We start from the raw sequence: 17,835 nt of genomic DNA, 5'->3' as shown, positions 1-17,835 counted from the left end.
ACCCCTAATATCATGCTAAAACAAATAAATTTTTTAAATTGAAGTGTACCAAATGCTTGATAGGACACAAACTTCAATGTCCAGAAATACTTTTAAAACATGGCAGGGCCCAAATAGGAGAAGGTGAGAGTAAGGAAAATAATTGGGGATGATAAATTTGAGGTATCAGGAGCTGCAACAGGTAGTTTTAGATAAAGGACAAAAACAAGATATGTAAACTATGAAGAAAAATGTTAGTTATAAAAGTAAAAATATAAATTATAAAAAGGCAGGAAAACAAATTACAGCAATGGAAAGTAAAACCAGGAGTCCATACACATAATCAGATACCATACAGGGTTTGGATATCAATTAATTTGGTAACTTTTGTAGTCAGAACTATCCTTTGAGTAATGTTTGCAGTTGTGTAAGAAGAACCAAGTTAGGATTGAGTGAGCAGAGATGCCCATGGACTATGCCACTCCAGCAGTAGCTTCACATTTCCCTTGCAAATGTGGCTGTTTCACCACCTGAATTGTCAAAGAGGATCCAGAAGGCGTGGTCAGACAAGAAGGCAAAGATAGATGGAGAACCCCTAACTGCATGACTAAACTGAGGATTTTCAGAACAAAAACAAATGCACAAATACTTTTAAAGATGGAGAAGAATTCAGAAGAAAATCTAGCCAATATCTTAATTTTATGGATAGGAATGTGATTCCTGAACTCATTAAGATTTCAGTCTGAGGCCCAGCCATGATCCCCATCCTTTTTGGCATTAAGGGACCAGTTTCATGGAAGACAGTTTTTCCACAGACCATGGGCAGAGGAATGGTTTCAGGATAAAACTATTCCACAAGGATCATGCAACCTAGATCCCTTGCATGCACAGTTCAACAAAGGGTTCAGGTTCCTATGAGAATCTAATGCCACCACTGATCTGACAGGAGGCAGAGCGCAGGTGCCACTCACCTCCTGCTATGCGTTCCAGTTCCTAACAGGCCACAGCCTGGGGTTTGGGGACACCTGCTTTATACCACCCTAGTGGTTTGAAAATCAGAAGATGCATGTCTGATTTACCTGTGGCAGGGACTGTTACAATACACATGGCCAGTCCCCACTCAAGATATACAGAAAGAAGAGGAATATTATGTGTATTTTAGAAAGTTCTCCCAAGTGACTTTGGTACATCTCCTGGTGGAAAAGCACAGCAATATGGCATTCAACTTCAAAATAGAGAAGCCCTCTGCATAGAGCAGAGTGCAATAAATCTGGAAAATAGTACATCTGGAACAGTAAGACTGCCACTGAGGATTAAATCGGTGTCTTATTTATTTGCATCCTTGTATTTAACTGGTCAAATCCATTAACATCAACTAGAAGACTGGTAACCCAACATGGCAGAACTAGTAATCAGTCTAAGATATTGTACACATGAAAGCAGAACTGCTTGGTCTTTCAGAAATAATACAATATTATGAACTCTACAAGAAAAAGCTCATTCTAAATATGAAGTCCTTAGAAATATTTTAGCTTTCCCTAGGAGATTTTATCCAGGATTTATGGACCACTTAATTAGTGGTTTGCATTGAACTCTTTTCTAATATAATAATGCATTTGATGAATTAAGGAAATATTTTCTACTGAGTAAAATTAATATCAAAGTTAAATTTTCAAATGTTCTTTTTGGAGATTCTGACTTTTTTCTCTCCTTGCTGTGCTGTTACAGAAGTGGAACATCGATCAGTTAAAAAGGCTGGCATTGAGGTCCAGGAAATCAAAGGTAGGTCAGATTCCTCTTATTACTATAAAACCAAAGTCTAGCTGTGTTGAATTCTTTTATGGCCCTTGACTGCAACTTAAAAAATTACCAGGCTAAAAATATAATCTGGTAAATTATCAATGACTTCTGCTATGTACTGAGCCTTTAAACCTGTATGTTGCCACTTCTCTTTTTTTGATAAATGGAGCAGTCATAATGAGTTCAAATTACTGATTTCAAGTGATGGAAAGTGATTGAGGATACAATAAATCTATAACTAGTGAGCCAGAGATATTCAGAGAAGAAAAGAAGTCAGCCACTTTGGGGAGTACATTAACCCCAAGCAGGTAGAAAAATGCCATTTGGCATATTGGAAAAACCTTTTCTTAATATGCTCTATTAATATAAAGGAATGACAAATATCTTTGGTGGGTCAGTGCTATAATAGTATGGAAAGATTAGCTGTTTCTTTAGCTTCTATCTTATTCAGCTCCCACGATTTACTGAGGGCCTTTTGTGTATAAAGCACTATCGCAGGTCTAAGGGAAATGAGACTGCACCTGACCTTATGGCCTTATAAGGAGAGAGGGGGAAAGTTACATACATATACACATATACAAATAAGCATATCACTGGTATATAATATCAAGACTAGGGAAATGGGATTTAGCTATTGGTAAGCAACCACTGGGTTCATATGGAGTCCCTGTCAACTTATTTTGTCTCTTTCCTAGGATCAGTTTATATTTGTACATTCTAACATCTGCAGGGTTTTGACATGTCATTTCCAGTTAAGGACTCGCCATGAGTTTCTCATGCTACCTAATATTTAAGTAGCAAGGGGATTCCACTATTAGTTGCTTCACAAATGATTCACCTAGACATTCAGACACAACCTTAGGCTTACTTGTTTTCTTTTCTCATCAAAGCAGCTGGAAAAGAAATGAAAAGCAGCAACAGCAAGGGGGAGTTTAAGGATTTTATGTAGACAGATAAGAAAATATAGCCAGCTCAAGGGGTAATATAATATTATAAAACAAATGGCAATTGTTTGGCATTTGTAGAGATCCTACCCAAGTGACACTATGAAGTGGCATTCATATCACACTCATATACTAAGGAAGGTTCCTGTCCCCCTAGTTATGTCTTTGCTATATATAGAATTGTTGGCAAGTTCTGTTTGTCCTAGAATAAAAATGTTGGGAAAGATCATACTGTTAATAGTAGCTATCACTTACAGAGCAGAAACAATGGGCTATACAGAAATTATTACATTTAATCCTTATGCCAACCTTGTAATAACTGCTATTATCCCCATTTTACATATGAGGAAATTGAGGATCAGAATTACTGTAAATATTAGACAGTAAATATTAGAATCAAGCATTAAACCAAAATCTGTTTGGTACCAAAGTCTGCACTCTTAACCACTATTGCTATACTGCTGAGGAGAGACTGATACCACCAGTTCATTCACTATAAATTCTTCCAAGAACTGCAAGTTGGGAATGGTTATAGTTTACTCTGAAACCTCTAGAATTTTAAAATAGTCTCAGATCATTTCTGTTTAAATAGATCTCACCAAAAAAATTCTAGGTGGTACTGGTTGGCCTGCTGAGAACAGCTTAGCCATACTGACCTCACCTTAGCCGGTCAATGAAGGATGAATAATGCTGTCATATAGGCCATTTCCTCTCTCCCATGTGCACACCACTGAGTCCAATTGGTCAGAAACCTTCTGACTTTGTGGTCAAACCCAGCAGTTCAAACAGTAAATTTTACTGAAATGTCTTGCCTTGACAGTCCAGTTTTCATAGTTACCCAAACTCAAATGAAGTTGTCTCTTCTTCTTTGAACCCATGTGACTCTCATTAAACCTTTTTTTAAGATTATATTCTTATTACAAAGGGAATGTAAATCATGCTGGATTTCTAGATCTTATTTTTTTATCAGTATCTCGAAGTTTAATTCAAACAACCCTTTATAAAAGAGAAGGGAAAACACAGTTTCAGACTTAATAGCCTTGTAGTTACATGTTAATTTTAAATCCCCAAATTTGAGTTGCCTTTGATAACACTTATCCCTACTATGAATAGTCATATAACTAATTACTATTAAAAAGGTTTCAGAACAAGTGTTCTAAGGAAGTTGTAAGGATAAGATAATTTGAGATGATAAAAAACTAATGAAAAGGATTTAAACTTTCTAATAAAGTTACTAGAGATAAAACAGGCATACCAATATCTCACCAAAGCATAGCCCTCACCCCCAGGCACACCCCCCCAATATAAGATGATAATGGCCTTAAATCACTTTCAATAAAACTTTTAAAAAATCAAAAAACCTCTTTAGTGCAGTTAGCTTTTTAGGCCTTATGGTAATCAACACATTGTAAGGAAGCACATTACATTTAAGAAAAAAAGAATGATCTCATTGGTACTATATGCACTTTTCATGTCCTCTAACCAGTTACTTCCTAGTATGCCATTTGCCTTCAGGCCTTCAGTTCTGTCTGTGATGAACTGGGATACAATTGCTGTATTAAGAATGCCCTTCCCTTCCTGTCCCAGTTATTCCAATTCCAAGTGGTCTCTAGACTTCTCTTCTGTTAGGGGGAGACAGATTTGCACATACATATATATGTGCACTCACAAAGGAATGCAGCTAACCTCCCTTTCTAAATGCATTGCTTTAAAGAAGAAGAAAAACTGTCATACATCAGCTTTTAGAAAATTTGTTTATTTCCAAATATCTATAGAGATGCTACAAGGGCTTGCACTCTTATACAATTTTAAGGCATGTTTATTCTACCCAGAATATACCTGGCACTTTGTATGACAAAATAATGGTCATTCTAGGTGCTTCCTATTTTCCAGAAACCTAGTGTTCTGGCTAATCTTAGAGCTTCTTCTCTATTCATTCATCATGGATGCTCCAAATTATTGGGATTTTTAATAAAAGAATTTAGGATAAAGAGTGAAAGTGGCAGAATTTGGATTATTCTTCATGCTTTCAGTGGAATTCTTAGACTCTTAAGTTATAACTATTGTTTTAGACATTATACCCTACATATAAATGCTCTTGTGAAGAGTAGCAATATTGTTTATTTTCTTCAGAATGGAACATTTTAAATTTTTAGCCTCCTTTTTAAAAATACAGAGCATCTTTTAAATCTTAAATATATTTCAGCCAGTTCCAAAAGTTGGGATGTTTAAGTATTTTTAGTAGATAACACTCAAAATATCAGAAGTGATGTGACAATCAAGAATTTCTAAACTGCTGTGTATGTATTATATCTTAGCACGTTCATTGCCTCCTTCTCATTACTTTCTATGAATGCTAAACTGATTCTTTTAGTCTTTCACCTGTATCATCCACAGTTCCTTCCATTTAATGTTGCCCAATTCTGGTTCTGCCTTATCCATGAAACTAGATATGACCTAGTATACCCATTGTATATTAGGTGCATATAAACTTACTAAATGACAGGCACTAACTACTCTGATAATACCCACTTCAAACAGGAACAACTCCTTCTTCCAAAAGGAACAAGTTCTTAAATGCCAACCTACATCTTTGGCCTATGTTTTTTACTCCCATGATCTATTTATTGCAACTGTCTTATTTAAATATAGAATAAGCTTAAATATAGAGCAATTTTGTATATCTTTCCTATAGTAAACAAAAAAAGACAAAACAATCAGTGGTCAGAAAGAATAGAAATCACACCTGTATTCCCCTCAGAAACTAGACATAGAAAAGTTATATTTGAACCATTTCTAGGTCTATGAACCAGCTCCTTTCCTTCCCTCCCTTTCAAGTTTCAAGAGTCACTTGAGTGGACAAAAGAAAACAAAGGATAATGTCCCTTTAGCCATAGTACAGGGAAGGAAAGGACTATGAGGTCATCTACAAAATGGTGATGATAATAATAGTGCCTACTCATAGGCTTGGTGTGATGATTAAAGGAAAACGATGCCTGATGATGGTGTAAGTACTCAATAGATGTCATTGAGACTGTAAAAGATGCTGGCTCAGAATGTTGAAGTGAAAAGTTGGAACCTACCATCTGTTTGTATTATAAATTATGTTGACAGTGTCTTAAATAATTTGAGAAACATTTATTCAGAGGATTGTCCAGCAAACTACTAAGCTGAGTCTATACCTACTAAACATTAACCAAAGATTTTCCTGATTGTGTTATCCCTACCATTTTGTCAAAATCTTCTTGAGGCTTTACAATGCATTCTGTATTGTAGGGCAGAAGGGCATACCAAGAAATGGAAATTTCAGAAATGTATGACCTGTGAGTCTTCCTGCAAATGTGGTTCTAACTTTTAGTATGGGCAAGTTCTTACCAGCCTTTGTACACTAGAGTAGGACAAGGATGTCTCAAAGCTCAACCTCATTTTCACGTCATTAGTTATTAAGATCACTGCAGCAGCTTATATATATATATATATATATATATATATATATATATATATATATAAAACTATATATATAGTTTCATTGTATCAATTTCTCAAACAGTACTTTAGGCTTGATACCTACCCAGTGCCTGCCAATGTTACAGAATACTTTTAGTTATTATAATAGTTGTTAGTTATTTTCATCAGTAACAAAAAGATATACACAGTTCATCTGTCTGTACTCACATTTTGCTGAAAACAATATAAAAGAGCCTGAAAAGGACATAGTTCCTTTTTTCTTTTGTAATCCTAGCATTAATGTGTGCAGCATACATTTGAAGTATCAAAAATTAATTGAACATGAAAAATATTTTTAAACTAAATATACAAGGAAGCAAACACTTATTATATGCATTTTTTATGACAGACATTTACACCCAACAGTTTTATGAAGGAGGTCCTATTATTAAAATTTTATAGATGAAGTTACTATGGCCCAGATAATTTAAGTAACTTGCCCAAAGTTATACGGCTAGTATTTAGGAGAATTGGGATTTGTACCCAGGTTTGTTTGATTTCAGTATGCACACCAATTCTTTCCCTTACACAGTACTGCCTTGTTAATTTTACCTTTGGAAAACTACAAAAGGATATATATTCTGTGGAATTATAGCTAAAGAGGGTATTAAAGGTAGAATAAAAGAAAACTAATTTGAAGGTGAAAAACGATTCAGTGGAAATAACTAATCACAATGCCTGCTGCCAGCTTGGTAGATTCAGGTATTAAAACATGAACCCCATGTACACTGGAGTCAACAAGTTCTTTGTGAACAGTTATTGATTTGAATGGGTAGGGGTGGGTAAGGGGGGTTTGAAATCTTTGAGTCAGTTGAATATTGTGAACTCTTCTTTCCCTGAAGAAGCCGAGGCAGTTGTTGAAACCAAAATGGAGAACAAACCCACCTCCTCAGAATTACAGAAGATGCAAGAGAAACAGAAACTGATCAAAGAGCCAGGCTCGGGAGTACCTGTTGTTCTCATTACAACCCTTCTGGTTATTCCGGTGGTTGTCCTGCTGGCCATTGCCATATTTATTCGGTGGAAAAAATCAAGGGCCTTTGGAGGCAAGTAAAATGAGCCCCGTGAACTTGGAACCTGCCTTTGAAAGAGTGTTTGCCCTAATTATCCTCAGGAGTTTGCTTGGGATTTTTTTCACTGTCTTTGTTTTTTTGTTTTTAATGCTCTCTACCATTTTTGACATTATTGTCTGTGTTCCAAATATTGCCCCTAGTTAATATTACAGTAAAAAATAGTATCTGGAGACTCTGAAATTTGGATATTTAGATTAAAATATAACCTTTAATGCTACCTTTTAGCAATTGGCTTAAGCCCAATTAATGTCTCCATATGAAATTGTAGGTAGTAGAGTCAGTATAAATTAGCTGAATGACCAGAGGAGGAGATACCTGCTGTTAAGAAGAGGCCCAGTCCTCAAAGTACCTGGGTCAGTTTTTCAGGTTGTGTTTTTCTCCCATTAGGCTGGATCTAGCTCCTAGCTACATGACCATGGGCAAGTTACTTAATCTCTCCAGACCAGTTTTCTCATAAAAAAGTGAGGATAAAATAGTTACCTTACAAGGTTGTACAAATATTAGATGAAACAATGTACATAAGCATTTATCAGGATACCTGGAACCTAAGAAGTACTCAATTAATACCACCAATGGTTATGATGAATAATCATTGGTAATGTAATAAAAGGCATAAGAAGTTATAAAAAAAACACTTGTCTTAAACCTTAGTTTTCAAGGAAAATTAATTATTTCTATAACAAACCATTTGATAGTTTTTGAATAGTCATAATTTAGACCATCAGCCTTCCATAACTGAACAAGGCAGAGTCTAATACCAGAGTTAGGATTTTATGAAATAATTATCACAATACAGGATCCAAGAGCTGAGTTTATTTTAGGACATCTAAATAAATAAACAAATAACCCAAATCATGCTTCTCACCTCTCAGTAGCAGTCCCTTGGCTGGGTCCCCAAGTCCTAGAGCAAGTCTGTAGTTGTGTGTGGGAAGAAATCCACGGACCAGGGAGACGGGGAGCATTTGATCAAGAAACAGCATCTGATCCTATTTCAGGTCAAGGCAGCCATGGCAGGGATTCAGTGCCCTTGGCAAAGCCCTGACACAGAAAAAGGCATGGAAACAGAAAACAGAAAATTCAACTTAATATGTTGTAAAAGGGAATTTTTCTTGGACTTTCTTTTGCTTTCCATCTGCCATTAATAAATCTCTGCAAAAATATAGTTAACTCTTCCCAAAAAGGACTTCTATTGAGTCCATGTTACAGATCTGGAACTGTCATAAGTAGGGGCAAAGAGAAATAAACATAGTAATTGTCTTCATGGTGATATATACATGCTTCAAATGAGAAAGAATCCATATCTTGAGTACTGATATGGCCCCAGCACAAATAATAGTTCCTGATACTAGTGGTTTAATAAATTGTTGTTGAAAGAATGAATAAATAAATCAACTGAGCTCACAAAATAGATAACATATGAAAGAGACATGAAACAAAAAAATTATAGTAGAGGGTGGTAAGTGCAGTGATAAATATACAGCGTAGTAGGAACAGTGGGGCCTAGGGGCAGGTGGCAGGAATGGTGGTAACCAACCCAATCTGGCAGAAGCAGTGGCTAGGGAGTAAGGAAGGTTTGGTCTCTTCTGTTTGCTGTTAAGCACATGTGACACAGCACTGTTACATGATGCTGACTACAGGAATGTGTTAGGAAGGCAGAAATCCAGGTCAAACCCTAGAAAATTGCCATTACTTGATCGGGTTTTACTTAGAAAAATTGAAGTTTCATATGTAGCAGTAGTAGTAGATCAGCTTCTCACTTTTTTTCCAAATTTGTCCTTGATAGATCTTATCCAGTTTAAGGTTATTAAAAACCCTAATAAAGGACCTTCCATTTATTCATCATTCCTTATTATGTATTGACTCCATATCAGACACTGTGCTAGGCACAGGGGGATACAAAACTAAGGAATATCCTTGCAGAACTTACAATCTAATTTGTTGGCTTTCTAACAGTCTTACCAGATTCTTCTTCCCTTCTTGCCTATTTCTTTCTGCATCACTGTCTTCCCCCTTTCGTCTAATCTGCCGCTATCTTTTTCCATGATGCTGCCTTCAGCCCTGGTTAAAGACCTAACAGGACAACCCCAGGCCTGATTTTCCTGACCATAGCCCCTTGAGGGAGTGATGAAGCCTGGGAAAGAGTACAGGGAGAGACACAGCGAGGGAAATAATGAAACCCATTGGGAGTTCTGCCTCCCCATAAGGAAAAAGAGTCTATCCTTTATGGAGATAGGCAGTCCTATTGGGAACATGTAGGTCACCTACTATGCTTGGAGAATACTCAGCATGTCATGTCCTTTCCCTTCACTTATGTCTTACATAAAGAAGAAACGACATACATGGATCCAAAGCTTTCTCAAGCAAGACATATACTGTCAGTAGAAATAGTAAAGCTGAAGGCAATTATTCCTAAATTATAATAACCAAAGATTGAAAAATTTTACAAATTATTGGTAACAATTCTTTCCTCATTAAAAAAAAGCTGTGATTTATTGAGCATTTACTGTATATCTACAGGTACTGTTCTAAATGTGTCACATGCAATGTCTGATCTCAGCCTTACAGACAGGGATTCTCCTTGATCTTTCTTTTCTCAGAGGAGAAAACTGAAGCTCAGAGAAGTAATTCATCAAGATCACACAGCCAGTAAGAGACACAGGCAGAGTCAAACCCAGCTTGGGCCCTTTATGTATGTCTCGAAAATATACCGCCTTTCTTAAAAATTAGAATTGCATACAGACAAGAGCCAGGTCTTGCTTTATCATTCACAAGTTCCTGAATTTAAGTTGGAAGTTGAGTGCATGGGTTGAGGAAGATGACTGGGACTCATTTTGAAATGTGCTATCTTTTTTTAGCAGATTCTGAACACAAACTCGAGACAAGTTCAGGAAGAGTACTGGGAAGATTTAGAGGTATGCCATGACCTTTTAGAACCCTTTATGTTTGGTTCAAAGTCAACAAGCACATGTCTTTTAAAAAGCAAGGAGATATTTCATATTTTGTTTCTGAAGATAAAGCACATTGTATACAGCTTAGCATCTCCCAGAGTAAATACAGAATGTACACCATAAACTAAACTGAAGTGCATGGGTCTGGCAGCAGATTTCCCAGTTTTATTTTTCCCATTCTGCATTATCTAATTCTCTTCCCCTGCCTTTTACCTGGCTTCATTTGTCTTCAGCAAATTTTCTGTCACTCCTGTTGGCATGTCAATGTTTGTCATAGTAAAGATGACCTTTTCTTAAAGTCATTGAACTGAGGAGCTGCTCCAGGGAGGCTAGTTCTGGGCAGAGAGCTGGAGAAAAGCAGGAGGTGAAATATGAAATATTCCCGCAGAAATACATAATACTCGGGAGCTTTTGTTTTTCTTCTTTCTTTTAATAGTAGCATCTATATGGCTCTGAAGGATAGGTCTCTTTGTCTGTTTTTCTATTTTTTAAAATAAATAAAATAATCTCCCCTTTCCCATCCCCACCTTCTGACTTTGTTTACCATTTAAGAATTTACAAGGAAACAATCACTGCTGCAAACTTAACCCAATTTGTTATTGTTTGGTTTTTTTCAGGAAAGGGAAGTGGAGGCTTAAACCTTGGAAATTTCTTTGCAAGCCGTAAGGGTTACAGTCGAAAAGGGTTTGACCGGCTTAGCACCGAGGGCAGTGACCAAGAGAAAGAGGAGGATGACGGAAGTGAATCAGAAGAGGAGTATTCAGCACCTCTGCCTGCACCCGCACCTTCCTCCTCCTGAAAACCAAGCTTTGATTTAGATTAAGTGAGATTTACCCAGAATGTCAGATTCCTTTCCCTTTAGCACGTTTAAAGTTCTGTGTATTTAATTGTAAACTGTACTAGTCTATGTGGGACTGTACACACTTTATTTACTTCGTTTTGGTTAAGTTGGCTTCTGTTTCTAGTTGAGGAGTTTCCTAAAAGTTCGTAACAATGCCATTGTCTTTATATGAACATAGACTAGAGAAACAGTCCTCTTTTTCCATCATAGTACTAATCTAACTATGGAAGATTTGCCCATTTACACTTTGAGACTTTTTGTTGGATGTAAATAACCCCATTCTTTGCTTGAACACAGTATTTTCCCAATAGCACTTTCATTGCCAGTGTCTTTCTTTGGTGCCTTTCCTGTTCAGCATTCTCAGCCTGTGGCAGTAAAGAGAAACTTTGTGCTACATGACGACAAAGCTGCTAAATCTCCTATTTTTTTAAAATCACTAACATTATATTGCAATGAGGGAAATAAAAAAGTCTCTATTTAAATTCTCTTTTAAATTTTCTTCTTCAGTTGGTGTGTTTCTGGGATGTCTTATTTTTAGATGGCTACACTGTTAGAACACTATTTTCAGAATCTGAATGTAATTTGTGTAATAAAGTGTTTTCAAAGCATTAGCTGTCAGAGTGTATTTTCCAGTTTTTGCATATTTGCAAAAATTTGCAAATATTTTACATGCAACTTTTATAATAATTACACAAACCCACAAAGATTAGAGAAACTTACTCAATGTCTTCCACCAAAATAAATGTGTGTATTGTACAAAATTTAGAAGATACTTTGTTAGGTAGCCAATATAAATTAAAAACCAGCCTGAGTTTACATACATTTGTAAAGTCAGGCTCTTCTAAAATCCAAAGAGGGTTTTTGCCTACATATCAATCAAAGGATAAATACTTTAATAAAAGGTGGTCACAGAGGAAACCTGTATCTCAAATTACATATGCAAATGATCCATCAGTAGGGATCACTAATAATAGTTTTCCTTTTAAAAAATAATTTCAGGCCAGGTATAGTGGCTCAAGCCTATACTCCCAAGACTTTGGGAGGCCAAGCAGATGATCGTTTGAGCCTAGAAATTCAAGGCTGCAGTGGGCTATGATCAATCCACTCTACTGCAGCCCAGGCTGCAAAGTGAGGTCCTTTCGCTAAAATAAAATAAAATTCCCATGCATCCATAGGAATATATTCATCTTTTACAGTGACTGCAAATTAGTTTTAAAACATCTTTTTCATAATTCATCAATGCAAGTTAGTAAGAACCAGATAATTTTCCACTTTAAAATGACAGGAATCTAGAATTCTTTTTCAAAAATGCCAGCCTGTTTTTCAGGCATCATAGTAGTAGTTGGAATAATACAGATATAATTGACTAATCGTAAAGTACATGAGAGTACAGAAGGGAAATTGGGAAACAGTAAGTCTGCTAGGGCATTACAATCCTGTTCTAGCACTCCACTTTTATTCTGCCAACCTGGGTTAATTGAAGATGGTAGCCTGGAAAGTAATGAACATTGACTTCAGGCAATCTTTCCACTGATTATTCTTGGCTGAACTTCATTTATCGAGTCAGAGAAGGCACTGCCTGAGAAATGCCCCAGAGGAGTGAATCCTAGGCCTAGCCACAGTAGAATCACCTGGAGAATTTAAGAAAATATTTTTGGGCACTCGCTCTTTCCAGCGATCTTTATTTAGTTGTCTGACAATGGAATACAGGTATAGTTCATGTTTTTAAATTTGTTCAGGCGTTTCTAATGTGCGATCACAGTTGAAAAACCATTGTCTTCAAGAATGGCTATTCTATCTTGCCAATTACAATAAGTGGGTAGCTATATTATCACATAAATTATAGTTTACAGATGTTTGGAGGGGGAGGACAGGATCTGAGTTGTTTTAATATGACTGTTAGCACCAAAATCTGAATGCCTTAATTGTTGGATGTGTTAAATTGGATAATTAAAATGGGCACAATTGACTTATTAAAAAAGCAAAGGGAAACATCTGTGCTTTCATTTTTTCTTCTATTAAAGTACCTAGAGAATATGATTTGGGAGAGTTAGAAGAATAGCTTGTCATTCACTGAGTTGGCCCTGAATTCTCATTTGCATAAAATCTTTTGTTCTAAGCTTTCTTCTTTAGTTTATTAAATCAGCATATTATTTTTCAAAATTACCATGCATCTTTTAACTCTCATCCAGATGTTATATAAAATCAAATATTTAGGAAGCTGAATGACAATTTAATCCATAGACTTTGTATTAGAGCTTGTTTCCCAGACTGTCACCTACATGTAGCTCAAAGTTGATGTAGCCTACAGCAAAACTTCGCAAACTTTAATGTGGGCAAGAATCAACTGTGAGTACTTATTTCAGAAGTGCTGATTTGGTCCCATTCCCATAGTTTCTGATTCTAGGTGGGTCCTAGAAATCTACATTTTTAAGAAGCATTCCTTGTGATTTGAATTCAGGTGTTCCATAGTTCATCTCCAAGAAACATAGTGCTACAGAGAGTAGTTGAACTTTAAAACATTCTTAGGCACAGAAAGTAATATTCTCAAAGATGTGGTCTCTGTAGAGTGATGGTTAGGCCTAGAAGTCATCAACCCCAGTGCCTCAAACTCAATTCACAAAAAGACCTAGATGCAAATTATCTTCAGGGCCAGAACTTAGCAGCAGCGTCTTCCTTTAGTCCCCTGATGCTCTTTATTCCACCAGGGAAATAACTTAGGTGCATGAAAAGGCCACTAGTGGCCTCCCAAGAACTTCCTTTTTATTTTTGAATCACATCTAAAGGCTAGAATAAGCAAGTCTATTTGGAGTGTTTTTATAGTATAATGATTTAATTAAGAGAATATAATCATTGATGATGGTAAATACGATTCCTGTTCATAGCCTTAAAAATTTTGAAACACCAAAACACAAAGATGTCTATCACATATCCAAAGTACTGATATAAAAAAAGGACATGCATTTTTCTGGGTCTGAAAATAGAGTATACACTGTACCATCATACAGAAAGGATTTACCAATGAAGACCTGATTTAAAAAAGCAACTCTTATTCAGATATACCAAGATATAATATAAAATAGGAGCTTATAAAAAACAAGTATGACAATAGAACCCTTTTTGTTTTTGAACAAAAATGCATTTTATACAAACTCCCTTAAAATGAGTAAGTGATAAGAATGCTGTATTTGCCGGGCGCGGTGGCTCACGCCTGTAATCCCAGCACTTTGGGAGGCCGAGGCGGGCGGATCACAAGGTCAGGAGATCGAGACCACGGTGAAACCCCGTCTCTACTAAAAATACAAAAAATTAGCCGGGCGTGGTTGTGGGCGCCTGTAGTCCCAGCTACTCGGGAGGCTGAGGCAGGAGAATGGCGTGAACCCGAGAGGCGGAGCTTGCAGTGAGCCGAGATCGCGCCACTGCACTCCAGCCTGGGCGACAGAGCGAGACTCCGTCTCAAAAAAAAAAAAAGAATGCTGTATTTGAGGACACCGTGCCAGTCCAGTGTTCACTTCCAGCCCTCGCTGTGGAAAGTGACAGCAGTCATGTTGATATTTGAGCAGATGAGAGCCAGTGTGGGCAAGCTGCTCAAGGGTATCAACAGGAACAATCCTGAGAAGCTGGCCACCCTGGAGTGCTCTGTGGAGATGCAGGTCAAAGAGAATGCCTATGATCTGAAAGCCAACCCAGCTGTCCTGAAGCTGTACCAGTCCAACCCAGCATTTTTTCAGACCACGATCACTGCCCAGATCCAGCTGAAGGCCCTCACCAACCTGCCACATACCAACTTCATGCTGTGCAACTGCATGATTGGCCAGGCACATCAAGAAGAGTGGCCATCCGATGCATTTTGTACCTCAAGGACCTGGAGACCAGCCTCTTTCAGGCCTTCTGGCAAGCCTTAAATGAAAACATGGACCTCTTGGAAGGTATAACTGGCTTTGAAGACTCTGTCTGAATGCTTATCTGCCCTGTCATGGGTATCACCAGCACATTGACCGCTGACTGCTGGCCGAGATGCCTGGGTATCTGTCGGACAGCCAACTGAAGGTGTGGATGAGAAAATACACCTGGAGTGCTGATGAGTCAGGGCAGATCTTCATCTGTAGCCAGGAAGAGAACATTAAGTCCAAGAACCTTGTGGAGAAGATAGACTTTGACAGTGTGTCCAGCATCATGGCCTCCTTCCAGTAACGGCAGGTGTTTAATAAATATTTGTTGACTTAAAAAAAAAAAAAAGAATACTATATTATACTATATAATTCTTCATGCCTTCAAAATATACATATATTGTCTAGAAAACTGATGGGTAAGTTGAGTCCTTTCTGATGCTAGTTCTAGCCTTGTACTTATTTGCCTAATAATTTTACCATCTCAGCAGGAGATTTCTCATGATAAAAACTCCTGGTAGTTGTGATTATCTGATTTGCTTATTTGGTAATTAATCTGTCATCTATAATTGGAAGAGTGTCAAGCACGCATGTAGCTAGAACAACACAATTGCACTGGTTCTTACAACTCACTTATACTTCTAGATAAGGAGACAGCGCTATTTGATATAATGGCCCAGTCTTAGCCATTCTGTTAAGTTTGCAAAGAACACTGGGTTAAGGTCACAAAAGATCTGAAATTCTGAGTTCTAGATTTGATGATTTTACATACCATTGTCTTAGGCTTCTTTAGTAATCACAAATAAATTGAAACAGGTTTAAGAACTAAACATGTTCTTGTTATAAATTCTTGTTATTAAGAATTACTGATGATATAATAAATGAGGAAAATAATAATCAAGAATTAACAATTTATTAATAAAAACTATTATTATTGTTTGATTCATATAACTGAAAAGCCCAGGCATGGCTAGATCCAGAGACCGAGATGAAACAAACAGGATTTGGCTTCCCTCTCAGTTTGGCTTTCTTCAATATAGGATTTACCTTCATTCAGACTCTCCACATATGTAGTAATGTCAGAGGATCCAGCCCGGGTCCCATGCCTGCCAAGGGCAAGCCAGGCACAGAGCAGTAAGGGGTGCATGAGTGAGCGAGTGTGGGGTCTGGCCACTGCACACAGCCAGGTATGCTGACTGTGACAAGGCAGGTAGCTCTCAGTGCTGGCACAGGTGCTGGCTCCCTGCAAGGCTGCAGCTGCACCAGGCACACCACAAGTGGCTTCCACTGTGGGCACCGGGGAATGCAGTGGTGCCCAGAAGCTTGGAGATGCCAGGAACTGCAGAGCCCCGAAAAGGGTGTCAATGACCTGCCTCGGGTGCTCCTAGGTCTGGGCTCCCTGAAGGGTCACAGCTCATCCCTCCTTCTCTCTTCTCTCCTTCTTGTCACCCACAACGTAGTGAGCAAGGGGCGTGTTTCAGCACTGTTTGTGTTACCACTCTTCAGTTCCACCACTAGGCAGGTCATGAGTTCTTGTCTCATGTCCAGGAAGAATGAGGTATGTGGACAACTGGAGGGTGAGTAAGGTGAAGAGGTGCTTTATTGAGTAAGAGTACAGCTCTCAGGAGACCCAAAGTGGGTAACTCCTTTCTGCAGGCAGTTCATCCTAATGAGTTCAGCTCTCAGTGGAGAGGAAACCTGGAGTGGGTGAGCTCCTCTCTGCAGGGAGGTCATCCTGATATCTGCTCAGCTCTCAGCTGAGAGGAGACCCAGAGTGGGTAGCTCCTCTCTGCAGGCAGGTGCTCCCAATGTCTGCTCAACTCAGCTGAGAGGAGACCCACAGTGGGTAGTTCCTCTCTGCAGGAAGGTCATCCTGACGCCCTAGTATGGTTGAGTCCAGGGTTTTTATGGGTTTTAGAGGAGAGGAAATGCATGTTGATTGGTCCATGGGTGGCCATGGGCAAGTCAGATAAAGCACCGTAAGTTCTCACTGCGGTCTACAGAACTGCCACTCTGGGCCTCTGGCTTCATGCCATCCCGGGCCTGAAGGTGGAGCTTCACCAGGGACCTGCCCCTTTCTGCCCAGAAGCCTGTCTGTCTCCCTCCACCATCAACCTACTGTTCACCCAAACTGTTTGTGCCCTGGGCACCTGCAGGCTTGTGCCAAGTCACCCTCAGCAACCTCTCAGCCTCTCTCCTGTGCTCATTAGAACCCAAAGTCCAGAGGGGACCAGGGTGGCAGGGGCCTGGCATGTCAGCACTCCTCCTAGCATGCACACTCCCAGCCAGGTCATGACAGCACCTGAGCTTGGCCTCATCTTTGCTCCAAAATCACAGTGGGTGCCAGGAGCAGGGAAAGGCCAGGCAGTGAAAGCAGACATTTCTAAGCCTGTGGGAGTAAGAGGGGCTTCCTGGGTCCCCAACAGTGCAGAGATGTCTAGGTCCACAGCTGCGGCTGGGCTGTTACAGCCCCCTCCAACTTGGATGTGGGCGGGGCTTCTGCTTATTCCTGGCTCCTGCATTCCAGGTATGCAGTCCTGGCTGCGCCTCCCCCAGGGCAGCCAGCATCATGGCAGCCTGCTCCTAGACTGGCCACAGCTGCCATCTGTAATAAAGGTGGCAGCCAGTAGTTCTAGGTTTAGATGCTACCAGTATTTACTCTGACACATATAGCTTCTCTTTCCAAAGAGTTCCAATACACTAACTGGCCTGATTTCGTTTGTGTCTATCTAGGTCAATTTTGTGTTACTATAAAATAATACCTGAGACTGGGTAATTTATAAAGGAAAGAGGTATATTTGTCTCATGGCTCAGCAGGCTATACAAGAAGCATGGAACTGGCATCTGCATTTG

The 17,835-nt window shown here is 38.7% G+C and overlaps 1 protein-coding gene and 1 pseudogene across 23 annotated transcripts in view; both read left to right on the top strand.

The window, feature by feature from the left end:
• Positions 1 to 11,703, top strand: part of LOC105471068 (peptidylglycine alpha-amidating monooxygenase) — a 279,410-nt gene extending 267,707 nt beyond the window's left edge. For 7 of the 23 annotated variants that reach the window (XM_071098662.1, XM_011723403.3, XM_011723406.2 and 4 more), the window contains 4 exons: positions 1,708 to 1,761; positions 7,073 to 7,276; positions 10,159 to 10,215; positions 10,869 to 11,703. In XM_071098662.1, the coding sequence (XP_070954763.1) occupies positions 1,708 to 1,761; positions 7,073 to 7,276; positions 10,159 to 10,215; positions 10,869 to 11,050 (497 nt within the window). In that variant the 3' untranslated portion in view covers positions 11,051 to 11,703. The remainder of the gene's footprint in view (positions 1 to 1,707; positions 1,762 to 7,072; positions 7,277 to 10,158; positions 10,216 to 10,868) is intronic. The other 16 variants (XM_024789487.2, XM_071098659.1, XM_024789481.2 and 13 more) reach the window with 6 other exon arrangements.
• Positions 11,704 to 11,830: 127 nt separating this feature from the next.
• LOC139363811 (eukaryotic translation initiation factor 3 subunit K pseudogene) lies at positions 11,831 to 16,667 on the top strand (annotated as a pseudogene).
• Positions 16,668 to 17,835: the final 1,168 nt, after the last annotated feature.

The sequence above is a fragment of the Macaca nemestrina genome, chromosome 6, assembly GCF_043159975.1.
Source record: "Macaca nemestrina isolate mMacNem1 chromosome 6, mMacNem.hap1, whole genome shotgun sequence".
Classification (NCBI taxonomy): Eukaryota; Metazoa; Chordata; class Mammalia; order Primates; family Cercopithecidae; genus Macaca; species Macaca nemestrina.
This window is presented reverse-complemented; position numbering and strand designations above follow the sequence as displayed.